This window comes from Meleagris gallopavo, chromosome 16 (genome assembly GCF_905368555.1).
Source record: "Meleagris gallopavo chromosome 16, MGAL_WU_HG_1.1, whole genome shotgun sequence".
Lineage (NCBI taxonomy): Eukaryota > Metazoa > Chordata > Aves > Galliformes > Phasianidae > Meleagris > Meleagris gallopavo.
Genome location: NC_139419.1, coordinates 8827596 through 8848274, shown reverse-complemented (window position 1 = coordinate 8848274; position 20679 = coordinate 8827596). Strand labels below are relative to the sequence as shown.

The 20679-nt window shown below is 38.2% G+C and overlaps 1 protein-coding gene across 2 annotated transcripts in view; it reads right to left on the bottom strand.

Annotated features, from left to right (window-relative positions):
- Nucleotides 1–20679, bottom strand: part of CYTH3 (cytohesin 3) — a 50512-nt gene that overhangs the window by 10539 nt on the left and 19294 nt on the right. Inside the window, exons 2-9 of one of the 2 annotated variants that reach the window (XM_085237595.1) lie at nucleotides 12782–12864; nucleotides 12188–12252; nucleotides 11669–11735; nucleotides 7962–8080; nucleotides 5397–5477; nucleotides 3366–3478; nucleotides 1235–1383; nucleotides 335–446 (exon numbers count right to left, since the gene is read on the bottom strand). In XM_085237595.1, coding sequence (XP_085093721.1) covers nucleotides 335–446; nucleotides 1235–1383; nucleotides 3366–3478; nucleotides 5397–5477; nucleotides 7962–8080; nucleotides 11669–11735; nucleotides 12188–12252; nucleotides 12782–12864 — 789 coding nt within the window. Of the gene's footprint in view, nucleotides 1–333; nucleotides 447–1234; nucleotides 1384–3365; nucleotides 3479–5396; nucleotides 5478–7961; nucleotides 8081–11668; nucleotides 11736–12187; nucleotides 12253–12781; nucleotides 12865–20679 lie in introns of both variants that reach the window. The other variant, XM_085237596.1, reaches the window with a different exon arrangement.

Sequence of the window (20679 nt, the reverse complement as noted above, 5' to 3'; positions counted from 1 at the left end):
TTTTGTGCAGTGACTACACAGAGGTTTAGCTGTTATCTATCCATCACGGCACACAACAAATACCATACCGAGTTTCCTTTCTGTTGCTGAGTTTTCAGTTCTCAGATACCAGAAATAAAACTCCAAAGTCTGAAACAAGATTGCTGCTTTGTATACGTGAAATAAGGAGTAACAACCTTCAGTTGTAAAGGAGTTACTTATTTTCGCTTATACGTTTTTAAATGTAAATTACAGCGTGAACCGTATTACATTTATAAGGAAGCAGTCAGACACAGAAGGAGCAGACACACTAACAACGAACAGACACAGCAGCAAGGCTGTTCTTGTAACTAACCTAATTTCAGCAGCCAACCTTCTCTATCTGGATTAAAAAATGTATGCGTTAGATCATTTCCATCATCCTCTGGAATTTTAAATGGCTCATTCTTAATACTTTCATATAAATTCTAGAATAAAAAAAGAGGAAAAAGTTAGTAATGTCCATCAGAAAATACAACCAGAATGTCCTACTGCTTTTCAGTTTATTTGTACAAAAAGCAAAGGAAATACTGCCAAAAAATTCTGGACCATCCATTCTCAATTGTTGTTTACTACTCTGAATAAGTTTGTTTTTAAATTACTTTCTCTATAAACTCTCTCTCTAGATTTTGTAAGTACTTCCCAACAAATACATTTTTATTTCAGGATTCAGTATTGCAGAAGTTTCAGCTTCTCAAATCGTTCTAATATAGCATAACTGTTGCCAAACAAATCTGGGTTTTTAGGTAATACTTCAGACCATCACATTGTGTTAGAGAAGTAAATACCTTTACTGTTAGCTTAGGGGAGAGGTGGAAGCCCCACACAACATGTGGAAAGAATAGAAAAGCAGTAACAGTCATTTTTTTCATTATTATTTAACTATTTTTCCTACTTTCTCTGACTTATGGAAAGAATTCTATTTCTAGATAAGAAGCCAATTCCATAAGAACACTGTTACAAGGATACTACTGAGAGATACACAGAGGACTTCCTCTGCAATCTCTTCTCAATATAAGATCAAGGTTAGAGACAACTAACTGAAAGAGACCATGAATATCAATGAACGCTTCTTTCAGTTTCTCAAATGGTTATGCATGGCAGAAAATGTTTTTTTACTTCCCTTGAGAAATCAGTCTGAAAACTGTAGCATATGTATTTAAGTTTCCTATTACAAAACAAAAAGCAACCCCTTACCTTCACCATTTTCACTTACCCGCAGTAGTTCCTCTGGAAGGTCTCCACCTTCATTAATTCCACGGTTCATAGAAATAAACCTCTCCACTGTTGGTTTATCTCTGACATTGTGGTTGTGCAGACTGGTATTTAACATGATGATCGCAAACGACAGCACATAGCACGTATCTGAAATCAGATTTGAAAAATGATTTACTTTTCTGTGTTTACAGTAGATGCTATACAGGCTTGGTGGTCCATTAGACATCAATTCAAAGTGCCTCCGAAGTTTTATCACAGACACCCAGAGGAAGTAGCTCTTCAAAATAATACTTGAACTGCATGTAAATAAAACTGAAAATAACACTTGACTCAATTTCTTGGCATACAAAGGTGCCAATACCAAAGGATAACAAAAGAGATCTTATCATGCCTCTTGATGTGGTTGTGACTGTAGAAAGCTCTCCCAGAATTCAAACAAGATCATGCATAAGAAAATAGAGGATGGAAATCTCTCTGCTAAATTAAGAAAAGATGTGTTTGCATCTTCTGTATTTTGTTTTCAGTAAGGATTTCCCTCTGTAGCTGTTGCTGACCTTCTTCACATTAACCTTTTCCTTGCCTACTTTTTTACCCTCAAATCAGGTATCAGAAGGAAGCTATGCATGCACATAACTAAACAGACCAACAGTGCTAAGATACTATGCCATTCTGTGCAGGATGGGAGAGCTTTGTTAGTTTTTTATGGCCTAAGTATTTCTAAAGCATGTAGTTCAATAGAAAACTGAGCTGCATATCTAACAGAGATAAGTCTTTGATAAGCAGATTGCTATAAAGAAAAGATACAATTCTCCTAAGGGAAAAGCTGGTGACCTTATATGTAATATATACCTACGTAATCTAAATCGCCCCCTCTTTCAGTCTGAAACCATTTCCCCTCATGGTGTCACAACAGACCCTGCTGAAGAGTTTGTCCCCTTCTTTCCCATAGCTCCCCTTTAGATATTGAAAGGCCGCTCTCAGATCTCCCCAGAGCCTTCTCTTCTGCATGCTGAACAGCCCCAGCTCTCTCAGCCTGTCCTTGTAGGGAGGTGTTCCATCCCTTGGAGGATTTTTGTGACATTCCTCTGGATGTGCTCCAACAGATCCATGTCTCTCCTGCAGTGAGGACTCCAGATCTGGACACAGTACTCCAGGTGGGGTCTCACCAGTGCAGAACAGAAGGACAGATCACCTTCCCTGACCTGCTGGCCAAGATTCTTTGGATGCAGCCCAAGATACGATTGGCTTTCTGGGCTGCAAGGGCACATTGCTGGCTCATGCCCAGCTTACCATCCAGCAGAACTCACAAGCCCTTTTCCTCAGGAGCTCATCCTTTCATCCCACTGCTTGCACTGATAGTGGGGATTGCTACAACCCAGGTGTAAGACGCTACACTTGGCTTTGCTGATCCTCATGAGATTCTCCTGGACCCACTGCTCAAGACTGTTTAGGCTTAGGGAGATAGTGAGATATCTAACACTAGAATCTTAGTTCTCAAATACCCATTGTAATGCTATAATAGTACAATATGATGGAAAGTATAGCAATAATAGCAAAGTGGCACAATCTTAGGCTGCAGCAAATGAGAACAAGCCCAAATGCAGCAGCTGTGGACACAGAAACAAAGGAAGAAAAACTGCTTACCTTTGGAAGGCTTCTGGTAGGCAGGGATCTCCAGCAAGATACCCTCATCTCCACTACTAACCCTTACACGAGGCCTGGGAAGGAGTGGATCCAGGCTCCAACCCTTCCGCTCCCTCAGGTACACTGCAGGTACCTGAGCTCCCCTGGGTTGGCCCTGTCTTTCCACCAAGTGTCAATTACTGGTTCAGGCTGTGATTCAGCATTTCAGCTACACACAGCCAAAACAGTCTGGTGACATTTCTAAAGTGTGTCATATGCTCAAATTAGTTTACATATTAATGGCAGAGTTTAGTAAGTGGAAATGAATATTGACCATCAGCTTGTACTTTCCAGATGTGAAATATAAGATCAGATAGCAGCATTTTCACAGTTCTCAGGAAATGATTATTCCACATAGTATTTTATTTTGAACTTTCAAATTAGCCACTGTTTCCTTGCACCAGATGTAGAAGAACATTAACATTCTAATATCATATATAACTAACCTGTAGACTGAAAAACTCCTGGGTTACAAAGGCAATAGCGTGAAGCAAAAGCTTCCATCATACGATCAATTTTCTGAGCCTCTCCTGGGAGTCTGAAGCTCCACAGAAACTGCCTACAGAAAAGAAGAATCATTGTTAGGCTCAATCCAATATTTATATATTAAGCATCTATTGCTAATAATCAGAAACAAAAACCAGCAATGTGTATATAAAATGTCCTAGAAATACGTTCTCAATTTCTCAACAAACAAGTCAGGAGCTATCATAAAGCAACATGCACAGATGGCTAACCCAGAAATTCAGCCAGCAACACTGCATGCTATCAGGCAAGGTAATACGGCAGTTCATATTCTGAGACTCTCTTTTTTCAGGACTAGTAAACAATTTTCTGTATGCATCCCATTTTTTCATGAGAATACTACAGAGGAAAAAAAACAGTTCAATCCTCCCTGGGATTCCTGTCTACTAAGAGCAATAAGCACTCAGCTAGACTTTACTTACAATGTAGAAACAGGAGATAAAATATTTCTGCTCAGGGAGAGAAGGAAGGAGTACAGCAACACTTATTATCTTTAAGTGAATTAATCAAACATTTAAAAATGAAAACAACTACAAGAGAAACACCAGTGCATGGAGAGAAGTGCTGCCTGTCAAGTGCAAGTTCACCCTACAGAGATCAGACCCAGAACTTAAGAAGAAAGACTCACAATACCATCGATATCATCTCAGTAATTTTATAACATATGCAGGAGAACAGCATGAACTGAAATAGAGTTTTTACTTTCCTAACTTACTGTTTCTATATATAGGTACATTGGAATGCATACAGGACAGAAGTCTTCACAAATTCACTTTCAGCAAATGGTGAAACTGAAAAGTTCCAATTAACTGAATCACTTGTTCTTTTTTTTTTAGCAAAACAATCATCTAAACTAAAACAGAACCTAGACCAGCAAAGTTACATGCTCTGCCATGCAAAAAAAATTCCATATTCCCTGTACAGTGGGTGCCAATATAATACCCACTTGCTCCTGCTCTCATAAGTTTCCATTTTAGGACTTCATATCAAAGAGTCACAGGCCATCCTTAGCTTGGTTAGCTCTACATACTGACTTTTACTCACCTTGTACAAGGTTCCAACCCAGATCACGAATTTTGTAAGCTACCAAAATACAAACATTTAATAGAAGCAGCTGCTAAGGTAGAATAAAATCCAGCCTACAGTTAAATTGAGTAAAAGAGATAGGGATATGAAGCCTTCCAGATAATCTGCATCAGCCAGAGCCTTAGTTTACGCCTCAGGCAGCTCAGGCTAACATCACCACATCACTCAACCGTAGCAAAGCTGTTCTGACTCCACATCACAAGGTGCTGCACCAGAAACAAAGATCACATGAACATTTCTATTTATCTATTGTCGGGGTAGCCACTTGAAGCAATGAGACTGGCAGAAGTGTCTATTTCACCTTAATTTCCTGGATTAATTGTGGATTTCCATAAGCAACACTGTATGCTTCACAAGGTAACTCCATGCTGCCATCTCAGAGAAATCAAGTTTACACACCAAAGGAAAAAAAAAATTACACTTTTTTTTTCCCCACATGACAGTTGGGTAAATATGAATTAAGTAGGAAGAAACTGCTTCTACAAAGTCCATCTCTGTGCAATTGCACACAAACACTAATTCTGGCTTGCAGCGCTCTCCCACCCACCCATAGCAACAAGTGGAAGAAAGGGATAAAGAAGAGGGCAGCAAAGAAAATGATCTGTTTGGCTGGGGCTTTGTTTTTAACCCATCTCGGTGCTGAGATATAAAATTGGTCTTCAAATGTTCACATTTGGCAGGCGCACCAAAAAGTCATAGCTACAAACAATTGGAAGTACTAAAACAGAACTGCCTCTGCTAACCTGCCTAGTGAGGTACAGAGTCATGCTGAGTGTTACATCAGCCTTCTGACAAGTACATCAACACAGTGACTCCTCTGAACGTACAATTTAATACAGGAAGAAAAACAGAACGAATTTACTCACCGTAAGGCTTGTACAAGATTGAGATCAGCAAACTCATGGAGTTCAACAAAAGCCTGAAGAACTTTAATATTAAATTCATCTCTGTGAAAGAGAAAAATGGAAATAAACAATTACAATGCTGAACTTCAAAGCCTTCTTAGTTACCTCTTTTTCTTATAGAATAAGCAAACAAACAGATGATTATACTGATCAAATCAAACCAAAGGAACTGTTATCACGTTCAATTTTAATTGCTAGTGTTTTTGCTCATTTTTGCTAGCATTTAAAAGCTAAGCTATCAAGAGCCAGTACACCTGAATAGATTTTATCACTGCTTTTTTAAATGCCCTGAAAGTGGCCTGTCTTTCTTTGCTTTATATTTGTTATTCTTGCAACTACCCTCACAGGGGAAAATATTTGATAAATCTATTTAGTACAGTTAAGGTAGGATTAATTTCTTTAGCCATACAACGTAGGACAAATAAGCTTCAACTGCTTATAAGAACAGCTTTTTCAAAGAAGTACATAATATGTACCAAATTCTTATTCTATTCTCAAAAATTGTTACAATGGAAGTTTACTAAAAGCTTTTGACTTGGCTTGCTCTCAGCTATCTTTGACATCATTATGCAAAGCATGAGCCCAACTATGCTTTAATACAAGGTTATTTGAACGCAAAAGTTATATTTAAAAGCTGATAAACACAGAATGATTTGAATGCAGATATAATTTAGTCTACACCACCACTTCATTCATATGCCTGAAGCAGAAAGGTCTGTAATCCTCAGGGTGTGCTTTAAATACATAATCAAGACAGAATGTTGCCTATCGGCCTCCACCCAAAAATAGAAAGGTGTGCATTCACCAAGAATTATCTGTTGTGTTACTGACTAAATGCTTGTAGCTAATCTGTAACTCACAAGCAAATACTTGAAAGCAAACCATTTATTAAGATGTTTCCAGACTGTTCAAAGAACCACAGAGCAGCTCCGTCAAGCAAAAAGAAGCAATTCTCATCAAATTCAGTAATAAGCAACTGAGCTGCATGCTGCTTTGCAGAGCAGTGAATTCCTATAAAGTACAACTACACAGAGCACTCAATGGGGCTGCTTTGTTATCCTAAGCCAAAGATGCACCTTGCCTACATGTACACAAAGCTGCAGTAAATCAGCACAAATATCAGCCTCATACTCTAATTTTTGCTCTTTTTGGTTTTAATGTACATTGGATTAAGAGTCATGCTTGTGCTGGTGCAGCTCCAACACTGCAAACTAATATAGCAAAAGATCCTTTTCACAATTCTCAGATTTTAGCACCAACTTACCAGATTCATTAATTTTATTTTATTTTTTGCTATTCAGTACAAATCACTACAATTTCTCATATTTAAATAATGAAAAATCCACAAGATGGTCCTGAAATAATAATACATCTTTGAACTTTATATGTGAGCAGCAATGTGACCATTCTACAGTATGCCAATGGGACTGGTTATACTGGTGAGATCTTTCTGCATGAGCACATAGATTGCTTGGGAGCACAGGCTTGGGAGTAGAATACTGGAAGTATTTCAGGAGGTAGAGAATAACTCTGAAAAATGCATACAGACTGCTTTATGCAAGCTTTGTTACAATTTAGTAGATATTAACATACAAGTAATTTCACAACACTACCCAAATATTCAACATCCTAATGCTTTCATATTGAAATTGCTGCAATGTCTCCATACATGGTCCAGAAACTGCACAGAAAACCTTTTCAAAATACATGTACAACAGTGAAAACTTTCATTAAGCTTGTTGATGTCAGGAGGAAACAGTGCACAACCAAGCTGCTGATGCTGTAAAGAGATTACAGATGTCTCACAGGGGATCTGCCAGAACACATCACTACAGCAGCAGATCCTAAATGAGTCAGCTTTTAAACCTCCCTAACTGGCATTAGAACCAGAACATGTGCAAGCACGCAGATGCATGTACTCCAACCTACCTGCTACTTCTATCTCTTGCTGCTCCCTTTCCCAAAATCCATTCCTGGGTTGCACCTCAATGGGAGCAATTTGCATTTTATTGCATTTTGCACATTTATTGCCCTAGAACTGGTGCAGCTGCTCTGAGAGATGCCTCCTTACTAAGGGGAAGTCTGTGTACAGAGATGACACTAAAACCTGCTTACAACTACCGTCCCAGGAATGATCAACTCTAACAAGTAATTTCTTTCCTATCAATTATAATCAGTTGTAAGCCACACCTTGTCTAGGGACGGTGTCAAGAATTACTAAAACTGCTGCAATACAGCTCTTCACCATTCCAAAAGCTTATGGTATTAAATTCTGCTCTAATGCCAAATTTAAGGATATTTTCTCAAAATGGTAAGTTACAATGAAATATTATTCAACAATGGATTCATTCAGAAAGAACAACAACTAATCAGAGAAAAAAAACATCTAATAAGTATTACTTCCCTCTGTAGCTTTTCTACATCTGTGAGGAGAAGCTTTTTGTGCAGCCTCTGAAGGGGAAGGTAACTACTACAATTGCTAAGTATGCTCTGTGAACAAGATGAAGTTTCAATATTATTATTTACCTTTCACCGAGGTAATCGCCGATTACCGTTTTATTTAATCCTTCTCCTTTGTAAAGGAACTGTGCAATGTCTTCTGCAGTGTTCTGCAAGAGGTCGTTTTCTATCAGAAACTGTATTCCCTAGGAAAAGCAATTTTAGAGGAAAGGGAATATTATGTTTTCTTCCACAGCATTTATGCAAATACTGCTCGTAACATTTGGCATCAATATAGTGTCACAGACATGCACACAGCATGTAAGAGTTAAACAGGTTTATAATTGTTTTTATTTATCTATTTTACATGAAATAGTAAACAAATGATTTTTTTTTTTCCCCAGTCAGATAAGCAGTATTTTCTATTGGTTGGCAGATATAAATGGGAACACACTTTTAAGGCAAGAAGTACCAGGTGGCAGTTTGAATTCCTTAACTACAGAAATATCAAGTTTTGTCTTAACAGGTTAATGTAAGTTGGCCTGCTCAGCACACTGCATAAATGTCTGAAGATAATCTTTAAAATCATATAACAAAGAGGTATGCAGGAATGACTTAATCACCACCATGACAAAAAATAAAGCATTTGCAAACTGCACCCCAGTACATCAAGCCACTGCTTGCAGCAGAAGTTATGGCTGAAGATACTGAAACCAGTTTAAAGACTTTATGCTGACTCTGGGAATTGGCTGACTGCAAATGGTGCCTGAATTAAAGTACTCACAAAGGGCTGTCCATGAAACCACTTGGGCCTCTGCTACAGAGCTTCTACAAAGCCAGGAGGAGCCTTACCCCAACCTCAGTGCACACCTGATCAAGCCCCTGGATTCCTACACTTGTCTAAATTACTGGCCTCAGAACTTGCCCACTCTGGGATGCCCAGAGAGTTTTTTGCAAAGCAGGAAACAAAGGAGTCTATGGGTTATCTGAAGTTTACATAAAGGTTGGAAATGATTCATTCCACTACTCTGTAGAGCGTGGACAACTCTTTACATATACATATATATATATATATATATATATATATATCATTTATTTTAAGCTTCAATACTTCATTTTCTGTGATAAATCAGGTCAGTAAATTGATTTTTTTTTTTGGTCAGGCAGATAATAATTTATTATACAAAACCAAAGTCTTACATGCAGCTCTCTCCTAACAATTTCACCATCTGAAGCTCAGTTTGATCACATGCTGGTAGTCTGACAACTTAGTACTTTTAGAAGTCATTTCAGAACAGATGTGATTTCATTGCAAAGAAAACATCATTTCTATTCTGAAGCAGTAATAGCTGAGATTTCCTCAAAACAAATCATCTCAAGCATATTTGATAACATCTGTGCAAAATCTCCACCTGACAATGAAACATACTGCTTTTTTTCTCCATAGCAATACAAAAAGTTTCTCAGATCTGCCAACCAAGAAAGCACCCTCCTTCCAACAAACATCAGAAATTGCAGCTGCAGGTTGCCTTGCTCAACACCCAGACTGCTCTATTCATGTTTAATGCAAACGGACTGCCCAGAGTTTGTACAAGTTGCACAGGTTACTGAAAAATGGAAATGGCTGGAAATGTGGAAAACAAAAGATACCTGCAGAGAAACAGGTACCTGAGCATGCTGCAAAAATCACTGGGTTTGAGGGCTTTTTTTGTTTGTTGTTTCTTTGTGATTTTTTTTTATTCTTCAGATCTTTAAAGCAGCAGAAATCAGACAGGAAAGGAATGTCTGGGACAACTCTCGTGTCTGGAATACACTGTAAAATAGGTCAGCCAAACACTCATCAACTCCCCCACTATCTTTTGTCTCGGTGTAACTCCTCTTTATGAAGTCTGATATAAGACAGAAGGCAGCCATACGAGTTTGACCTCCACGCACAAAGTCACCATCACACAACAATTTATTATTCACTAACTAATGCTGTATGATTTTTAGGTTTGTTTGTTTTTTAAAAGCCTGTGCAATTAAATCTCTGATTTTCATTTTTTAGAGCAACTTGCTGATAAACTCTGCACTTCTTTAGATTCTGTTTATGTCATAGGGAATCCATTTCCTGAGCCCACCACGGACAGCAGTGACACCCACTGCTAGGAATGCAAAGCACAGCTTCGTGTCCCCTGCACAGGGATTACAGAAGTGCTTCATGTTTTGTTTTGCTGTTTGTTTGTCGGTTTTGTTTTTCCCAAACTTGACCATCACAGCCCTTTACCTGATGTAACCTAACTGCATTCAACACAGCTATTTTCAGCAATGACTTTTGGGTCAGGGGACAATCACTCTACATTCAGGTTACCCCGTCAGAAAACATAAAACTGTTCAAATAAAAATGATTAAAGAAATCAGCTCGATGATGAAAACACTACATCTACATTATTGGATTTTTAAGGGAAAAAAATCTTTGAGGATTCAGTGAATGTACTGTTACTCTGCTTCTTTCACATTCCCAACCACGGAGACCACCTCCCCTCCTGCTATGAAGGAAAAGCATTGTTGTCACAATGACCAGAAGTTCATTCTCTCATTCAGCATTAAAACAACATACATTTCAGCTGCGTGCAATTTAAAGTTGCAGCTCCTAACAGAGAGACAATCCAGCTTTTGAGCATCGAGCTACTGCAGGCCACCACTGATTTACAGACATTTTTAAGGAATTAGTACTCGAAGTCCATTTACCACATTTATATTATGTTACAGTAGTAATGTGGCCACAGCATCTATTTACAGAAATAACTTTATCCCATACAAACAGCAGCAAAAATAGTTAACACTGGAATGAAGGCAGCTTGCATCACTGTGTGATTTTCCCACAAAATTCCAAGAGGCAAAAGAGATGGAGGAAAATAACAGAATATCAGGGATATTCTGCCCTCAACAGAGCTGAAGTTACACAGGCATCAGAATGAAAAATAGCAGACATGGTCACCAGCTTCAGAAGGGTTTTGTATCACAAAATGCTTGCGTGTTTTTACTAAACTGAAAGCAGCCAGAAGAACAGCAGCCACTGCTGCTCTTGAACATTACAGAAAAGCCATCAAATCATAACTGACCTCAATACAACCTGAAAGAAGAACAAAGCTTAAACGCTTTCAAGAAAGATGTTAAAGAAGATTCTTCACAAACAGACATTCTGCCTGCTGGTGTTTGTCCAAGCAACACAGGTAGGTATCTGTGTTATGTAAGCGTACAGATATATAAATGTTCACATGTGACTTTTTCACAAACAGAATTTAGATATGCAAATATAAACCCATATGAGAATAACTAAGAAGCAAGTTAAAGGCATTTTGGAAGAATCAGGGAGCATTTTTATAGATATATATAAAATCTATTACTTCACTAGTAGCCAAATATCTAAGTACTTTTAGAACTGTTTGACACGTCAACATAGAACACACTCTATCAGGTACAAATAATCACCCTGAAAGCCACTGCAATCAACACCTGGCATATTTTATTGTTTATAAATATGTATATGCATATATATATATATATAATGCATATATGTATTTAAAACCATGTTTTCTTAAGTGAAAAAAGCACACATGCTTGGTAAATGACTAAATGACTCTAGATTCACCTCCTGCTTCATGTGTTAAAAGGATATACAAATAATGGCTGGCAATTTATATAATCTGAAATGTTTGAAATGCTGTAAGAAAACAGACTGTATTTGCCATAGATCATTTTAGAAGCAGAAGTCTGATTCCAGGCAAACAATACAATGGTAATAACTCTACCTTCTTAGGGTCCATGTTGAATTTCTTCCTTCCCATGGCTATTTGTTTATTTCTCTGTGTAGTTTTGCTATACATGGAGAAAGGAGAAAAAAAAAGAAAAAAGCAATTCTCAATTATTCTTATACGACAGAACAATTTCTGGATGAGTTTATTTTAATTTGCATTTGGACTACTTCAAATTTTCTATCATAACAAAACTGGGACATTCACTTTGTGTAAGGGGGAAAAGTAGGTTACTATTTACTGTTACTTCAAATGATTGCAGCTTCAGTGAACTGTTCATTATTAGTTGGACAATTCAAATACTGCATTCTGATCAACCTATTCTCCACCTGAACAAATGACAAACCTGAATGGGACAAAGTCAAACTTATCCCATTCCCACTTATGGCTCTTTGTAACAGACAGAACAAAGGTGACCAAAGGTTTATTTAGCATAATATCCACTTTCATTTTCTGTTCCTGGAATAGCTGTTTCAAGGCGTTAATGAATCATGTCTGTATGTTAGCATTACTTACCTTTCTTCCACACTAGTCAGATTATCAATTTCTGTCATAACTTCAGCTATTTCAAATTTTAATCTCTGTCAAAAGAAGAAAGTAAATTGTTAATCCACATTAAAACTCATTTTGAAATTATCTATCATGCACTAGTATGATCAGTTAGGTTTTATTTTCATAAATATTTACTAATCATCTGAAGAAAAGTGATAAATCTTACTGGCAGTTACACACACGAATCTCAACTCCACGTCTGTGCTCCCATCAGAAGATCAAGACCAAACTGTCAGTACCAACTCCAAAATTTACCCACATTTTTCTCTCACTCCTATCCTGGATTCGAGCCTACTGCTTCCTGAGTCCCTGACTGCACAAAGCAATTGCGTACATATGCACATAAAGCATTGCATAAATCCAGAAGTTAGCATTTTTAAAAGCACATAAATGAATCATAAACCTGCTTGATAATTAACAAGATTTAGTTTCAGCCATTTACATACTTATAAAAGCACTACATATGGCTCACACCTAGAGAGAGTGAAAAGTTGTGGCTTCCTGTAATTTAATCTGCTGCAGCAGTCTCCTAAGGAATTCTATAGATAAAGCAGTTACCTCAATATCATCAATCAGTTCTTTTTTCCTGCGACGAATATTTAGAAGTTCTTCTCTTTCTTCTATGGAGAGGTCATCAGGCACTGAAATAGAGCAAAATGCACAACCTTTCAGCCTTTGCAAATATACCTCATGGCAAAGAACTGAATAAACTTGATTAAGAAAAACAAGTTATTTATTTCAAGTTTTTTTTTTCTAGATGGGGTTATTTACGGGAGGTGAAAACGCATCCAAATTCACTGAAATTCTACTTTATAAAATTGTAAGTAAGGCAATCAAATGAATGGCTAAGGACAGAATCAGTCTTTTAAAAGGAAATCAGACAATTTAAGGGAACTTGTTATCATGTAACAGGTGGGAAGATTTGGCTCTACAGCCAAAACTGCCAAAATCAAGTCTGGTATTGTTCCAGTTATTTTAGTAATAGAAAAAAATTCTTCATTTAAATAAATTATTCCTATGACATTTTCCAGATGGAAAAGCCACAGAAAAGTCAAAGTTACAGAAAACTCATTATCAAGATGTGCATCTTGGTGCTGCCTTCAAATACTGTATTTGTTACCCCTACTTTCCAGATGGAGGTAAGCAGAATAGTACTAACACCCCTAACAGCAATTACTTTCCATCACCTGGATATACATTTTTATTCTTTTCAAATAAACATACAGTTGCAATCCATCACTAAACACAGCTTATCACAAAGTTCTGCTTTTGTGTAACACCACTTAAGTGAGCCTGAAGTATTTAAATCAACTTTATCCATCTCCTTGGCTACAAACAAACGTGTTACCTGCTGATAAGCAATACCTGCTCTTGAAGATGCCAATGTTCTGCATGCAGCTACGGCTGTCACTCACTCCAACAGCAGCCCCTTCCCTTGTAGTTTCTGACAACTAACAAATCTAAAGTTATTTGCACAAAACCTCTGCTTTGATTCAGATTTTCCCCAGCAAGAATCTGGTCATGGATTACACTCCTTGATGCAGCATGAGCACACTGACCACAACATTCAGCTCCTTCGCAATGATCCTGTCATAACAGTTTTGATGCTTACTTTCTTGGAAGTAGCCCCTTAGTTACTGAACAGTTTTTCCCTCTAGCTCAAATGGAACATCAAAAATAATTGTTAAAATGCTTAAATGGTTCTGTATCAACAGGAACATGCAACAATGCAGTCATATGAGAAGGTTAAAGCTGATCTTTGTCACATGTGCTCTTAGCAGACACAACAAGATCACAAGCAAAGATTCAGCTTGGAGTTTTTTTTCAGGCATTTGGAACACAGTCTCTATTCATACCTTAAAAATGAAATGCACTGATTACTTTTTGGACATCCAGTGGTTAAACTCCTTTCATTTTAGGATCTGAATCATAATACATAATCCAAATGGCCACAGGCCTTGCTAGACATGAAGTAATTATAAATTACACCAAGTTATTTCATTTAGCTACTCCAGATACAGACATGATTAAATTACTTCCAGTTTAGGAAACGGCAATCTTCTGTTGAAAGAATACCAGACTTCAATACGTCTACCTGCTTTTTCCCTTCATTAGATCTGAAGTCCGGCCATTCCTAAAAGTTCTTTCCATGCCAATACTGGAATGTTCTTTTCACATCAAACTTTACAAATCCACACGATACCTATACAAGGAATCACATCTTTGTCTCACATGCACATTGGAATATTTCAAACTGCCCAACTCAGGAAATCCTGTGATTTATATGCACACTATGTACACATACCACAGATATTCCAATTAGTTAACTAGGATCTGAAAACAACAAAATCAATAATATAATCAATCACTCTCTCTGCTGTAAGTATGTTCAAGTACTGCTAAAGCTTTTTTCAGTATTAGATCAGTAGCTGAAATTAGATTAGTTTTTGTAGTATCAGTACTAGCAAGAGACTTCCACTTTTAAACTTCTTTCCACAGCAAACATTTTGATAAATCTCACCTTCACTGGTAACCAGCAATACTAATTAGAATGCAAATGAAAAGTAATCTTCAACTGTCAAACAGTTCGAATCCATAGACAGTGCTCAGTTTCTCTTCAAGTCACAAAGCCATTGCATTAGCTGCTTTCACAAACTCCTCCCAGTGAGTGCTGCTGCAGCTTCTTTCCCCTTAAGGTAGCATGAAATGAAAGCCTGTAGGTGTGGAATATCAGGAACAAGTGCAATTTGTGGAAGATATCTGTGCTCCTGCTAACCAATGAAGAAAAATAGAACACCTTGGTCTTGTTCCTATAGCACTGCAAGACTGTCTCCTGTGTTTTTTCATTTCCTCTGATCACAGCAGCAACAGAGAGACAGTCTTCTGTCTCTCTAACAATACTGTTAGATAAAAAGGAAATAAACTGAACAGAGTCAGACTGTCTTTTGCATTAGGATATAATAAGTATCTATCTACCACATGCAAGACAAAGTAAAAATCTGCTGGGAAATTCAAAGTGCACTTAGAAGACAGCACTCCTGTTAGCAGCAGAGAAGGGATGACTTAATTGTTGGGATGTTTCTCAAAGTGCAGTTCAATGATCTTTATAAATTGGCAGGTGGGGACTCATACAATACCCTGAGTTTGAAGGAACACACAAGGATCAATGTATGCAACTCCCAGGTCCACCCAGGACCATCCAAAAGCCAAACACTATGACTGAGAGCACTGTGCAAATGCTTCCTGAGTTCTGGCAGCATGGGGCTGTGCCCACTGCCCTGAGCAGCTGGGTCTATGTCCGCCACTCCCTAGTGCAGAACCTTCCCCTGACTCCCACCCAATCCTCCACTGAAGCAGCTCCATGCTGTTCCCTCAGGCCCTGTACTGCACCCACAGAGCATAGCTCAGCACTGCCCTCCACTCCCAGGGAGGAGCTGCAGGCCTGGGGTCAGAATGGAGACTGAAAAACCAAATCAGGGAATCGCTGTAGCCAAGTCGGGATGGATGAGGCTAAATGTAAATAGGGACAAGCTGTTTATCTCACTAGGAGGCTGGATACGTAAAAGGGAGGTTCCAGGGCACCTGGCAGGGCTTTGGGAAGACCAGGCCCAGGCCAGGGTGACTGCTGGGAAACACCAACATCAACACCACGGTACCCCAGTGGGTGCACAGAGACTGGGATTCTCATCATAGATTCATCAGAGAGTGCTTTGGGTTAGAAGGGACCTCAGAGATATCTCGTTCCAACCATCCTGCCACAGGTAGGGACACCTCCCACTGGGCCTGGCTGCTCCGTTCCCCATTCAAACCTAAGCAAACCTAAAATACACAACTATTGCACTGTCAATGTCTTAGTCACAGAGCTCAGAGCACAGCCATGGGTGCTGCAAGCAATGGAATGTGTTCATTTCCACAGGGCACAAGAGTTGGGGTTCAGCAGACCCCAACACAGTTGCCTCAGGCCCTGTCGCTGTGCCCACAGAGCACAGATCAGCACTGCCCCTCACACCCTGTGAGGAGCTGCAGGTCGCCATGAGGCCTCTCCTCACACTCTTCTGCTCTGGGTCTAACAACTCTGCTGGCCTCAGTCTCTCCTCACTCTCTTGACCCTTCACCACCTTCACAGTCCTCTTCTGGACACTCACTAGGAGTTTTATGAGTTTCTTATTCTGTGATGCCCAAAACTACACATGGAGTTTGAAGTGAGGATGCGCCACCACAGAGCAGAGTGGGAAATTATACTGAAAGCATTTGCCATTTTCCCATCATTCTTTTGGCTGCGCATTACCACTGCTATCAATGGGAAAATGAACTCGCCAAAGTTTCTGAACAGACCACGTGGTGACAGCCTGTAACTTTGGAGGCTGAAAGCCGTGTGGTATGTCACAGTTATTTCCCTCCTTTCAATTCTGTTCTTAATTCACAATTTAGTAGCAGTATTTCTGTCTTTCAGTGAAAGCTTTTGAAGCATGAGCGTTGCAGGATGTTCCTATCTTGTCTGAAAGGAAAGAATTAGCAGAAAATACTCAACTGCAGCTAAAAACATTTAAAAAAAAAAACAAAAACACTAATGCAAAAGGGCACCCACCACTACTTCAACTTCCTCCTTACAAGTAAGGATCTACTGTGTTCTTCTCTTCAGTTATTCTTTGCTTTTCTTCGATCTCTAGTGATTTGAAAACACCTAAAAAACCTTTAAAAATATATATCTGGTAGTATTAGTGTATAACAGCAAACAGTCCATGTGACTTTGTGAGCTGCCTCAACAACCTGCAGGGCAGATATTGAGGAGAGAGCCTAGAAATAGTTTTTCTTTGGAAAGGAAACCTGTAGAGTTGATGTGCCCAGGCGTTCACAGAAAACAGAACAAGCACTTTCAATGGCTCCACTGTGAAAAGAAAAATATTCATTTGATTTATTCAAAAATTTGAAAACCACAGGCAAAAAGTGTAACATCAAGGCTGACGTTAGACATACAGTAAGTGAACAGGAGACCAAATTTGACTGAAGAGTACCACAGTGCCTTGAAACACCTTCAAAGTCCTAAGCAAATACTGCAGGTACGTGCCACAAGTGATGCCCACACTGCCAAGACTTTTTATTTTTTTTGTTAAGTTTGTGTTCATATAACTCTCCACACGCAAGTGCTCCTTCAGTGCCTATTACCTATTTGTACTGTAAGAATTTCCTAGCTCTCTTCTCTGAGGCATTTCCAAGTTCGTTTGTTTGGGGTTTTTTTGTTTTTGATTTTCACTGATTCCAAATACAAAGGATGGGAGGAGTTAGCACGAACATTTTACATTTTTACAAATGAAGATCTGGATAGAAATGCATTTCAGTAGAGAGAACAAACTATAGTTGCATCATGCTTTTACATTATCTTTTAATCTTCAAATAAAGACTAATGTTCTATTTTGGAAATGAGTCATTCATGAGAAAAACTTCTGGCTTACAAGGAGAGCCCTTCCTTTTCCTAAAACTTCAGAGTTTCAGGTATTACTAAATAGAAAGGCCATCTGCCTAAGGATAATTTTATTAAATAGGATAAACACTGTCGGAAGTACAAATAATATTCTTGGCCAAGTAGTAAAACAGAAGGAAAGACCACAGAGTATATCTAGTAGTAAAAACAACGGTAATTCTAGAAGTACTGAACAAGTATTCCAACTCGGCCCATCTCTTATCAATTACAGTAACTGAACTAAATACATTTAAATGAACTTCCTATAGACATCGGAATATGCACTTTTAATGCAGGTTTGTCTACACTAAATGTGTTACCAAAAAACACAAAACAAACTGTCCAGCAATCAGTGTTTTGTTGTGCTGCTCTGATGCCACTTCAGTAATTTTTCTTCTATCAGCAGTACAAGCACAGTACCCAAACACAAGCATTAGCCCAGAATTCTGATGTTTACGAAGACATCTTATGTACTCACATCTCTCAACAAGCCCTACTAAAAAGCAGTAGAATCAGTTCACTTCTCAGATGCCAACACTGAAAGTATAGAAATATTTTTAAAATAAAAATAAACTTTAAAATGCAATTCTTAACATTCCTGATAATTCCTTCACATCATCATTTAACTTTGTTTTGTGCTTCGTTTTCCTTCATTCATTAAGCATGAAGCAAGCTTAACAGCGTTATTTAAAAGCCATCAATCCAAATACAGTATTTTTGAGAAAGTAGGCACTAAAGATCTAAGAAAAGCAAATCTTTGGCACATTGAGAATGAAACACGACAGATCAACATCCCACAGCTCAGTGAAAATTAGGAGTGAATTCCAAGAGAAGAGAGAAAAATTTAGTACTTTCTGATACCTACATCTTTCCTAGTAGCAGAAACTAAATCCTTTCCAGTTCCCCATGTTATATGAACCATCAAAATTCCTGTGTTTAAACATTTTCACTTATTAACCTTTCACCTGACATTCACTGACCAAGACATAATGCAGTTCTGCTTCACCACAATTCCCAGTTTCAGAGTTCAGTTTCTCAAGAGAACAGCAAAATAATCCCGAGTCAGCAAACATAAAGGCTCTTACAATATCTAATGACAGAAAACAAAACACTACTCTCTGATCTCACAAATCAACCTGACTACCTGACTCTTATGACTCAATTAAATTTTTGGTTTCAAAAATATTCTCCTCCTTTCACATCAGCCACAAACTGGTGGCATTAAGCATTTCCTTTCCTAGCAAATAAGGATTTGATGGATTTTCATTTTTCTGCAATTGAGGCATCTTACAAGCATGAAGATATTTACACAAGACAAGGCTTAAAACTAAACAAACCTATCTTTACCCATGCACAGAATCCGTACAGTTGTTTCTTCTGGCCTTTAAAAATTACACACAGTCATCTCTTGAGAACAAATCTGATCATCCCAGGACATTTGTCTGAACGGATATTCTCAGGCTGCTCTCTCTTCCTTTTTCCCTACACACTCCCTTTTTTAAACTTAATTATAGGAACATTCTCCAGCTTTCAGACAAGATGTATAAACAAAGCTGTGACCACTTGTGGCGATTAAAGATTCCAACAATGGTTTTGTAGGATATCCTCCTGACTGGATTTATTTCTCAGCATGAAAACAAAATATATCTGCATTAAATTCAATCAGTAAAACCAGCTGGATTTAGTTGCCACTGTTTTTTTCTAAACTATCACACTGGTTTAATCTTCACTATTTAGTCACTGCCGACCACTTTCTAGCACAGCAGTGCTCATGCATCCATTAACAGAGAAAATAATCCTGTACACAATATCCTTTCACGTACAAAATCACCAGCTAGCAGTTTGAGGAATTTAGGACAGAGGATTGAGGAGTATTGTGAGAGTTTCTGGTCATGAGGTACACTGCAACCAGAAAGCACATCGGTGGCAAACCCAGAAGAGAGACTCATACATCCACCACTGTAACTGTTAACTAGTGGACAGCACACTGACCAAGATGTTGCTGAGAACATCGTTCAGTCCTGGACAGGTATATATTTTAGACGCAAGTCATAGTTAAGATACCTGTCCTTCTGGGCTTCAAACAATATGTGAAAATGTCTAAGTTAATATTAATCCTAATACCATATGAAAGTATGTTTTCAGGAATTGAAAGTTCCCCTGTAGCATGATCCACTGAATTCCTAAGATTTACAAACTGTTTTGTTTCCTCTGCAAAGTACGTTGAATTACGCCAGTGATTCACATCCAACGTATTTTTATTCAAAAAACAAAAACATAAAAAAGTGGAAATCTGAAATACATTTTTATCCAATACAGAAAGCAAACAGCAAGCTACCAGCTGGGGCTGGAGCGAGGTAGTCTTTGAGATCCCTTCCAACCCTCGCCGTACTCTGATTCTAATTGCTGCCAAGTATACCATTATTTCTTGTAAAAATCAATCGTTACTTATTATTAAGATATGACTTCAAATAACACAAGATTACGGTTTTGTCCCGGCCAGAAATGTTCATGTATAATTGGTGTTAACACCTCTCATCAAGCAGAAAGTAGGCAATTCCAAAGTTGTACAAAAACGGAGTCTAGAATTCATCAAATTGAGAAGAAAACAAAACGAAACAAAAACCATCAGAGTTTTGGTTTCACTTATTACACACAGGAGAATGCTGCATTGCCACAGTATCTGCAAATATGCTTATGCCTACAAAGCATATCCACAGAAAATGCACTTCTTCAACCTGATGGAACAGGAGTTTGCAACAGCCAAACGCAGCACACACAGATAATATGAGCAACAACAGCTGTGAAGAAAGGGAAGTGTGTCTGAAGGCTTTTTACAGCTCACACAAACAGATAACATGCAGTGCTGTTTCTTGCCCTCCTAAAAGCACTCAAACACAAACAGGTACAACTGGACAACAGCTTTCAAATCTTTACCTTGTTACATAGATATAGCAATAGATACAACTGAAGAGACAACTGCATTACTTTTTAG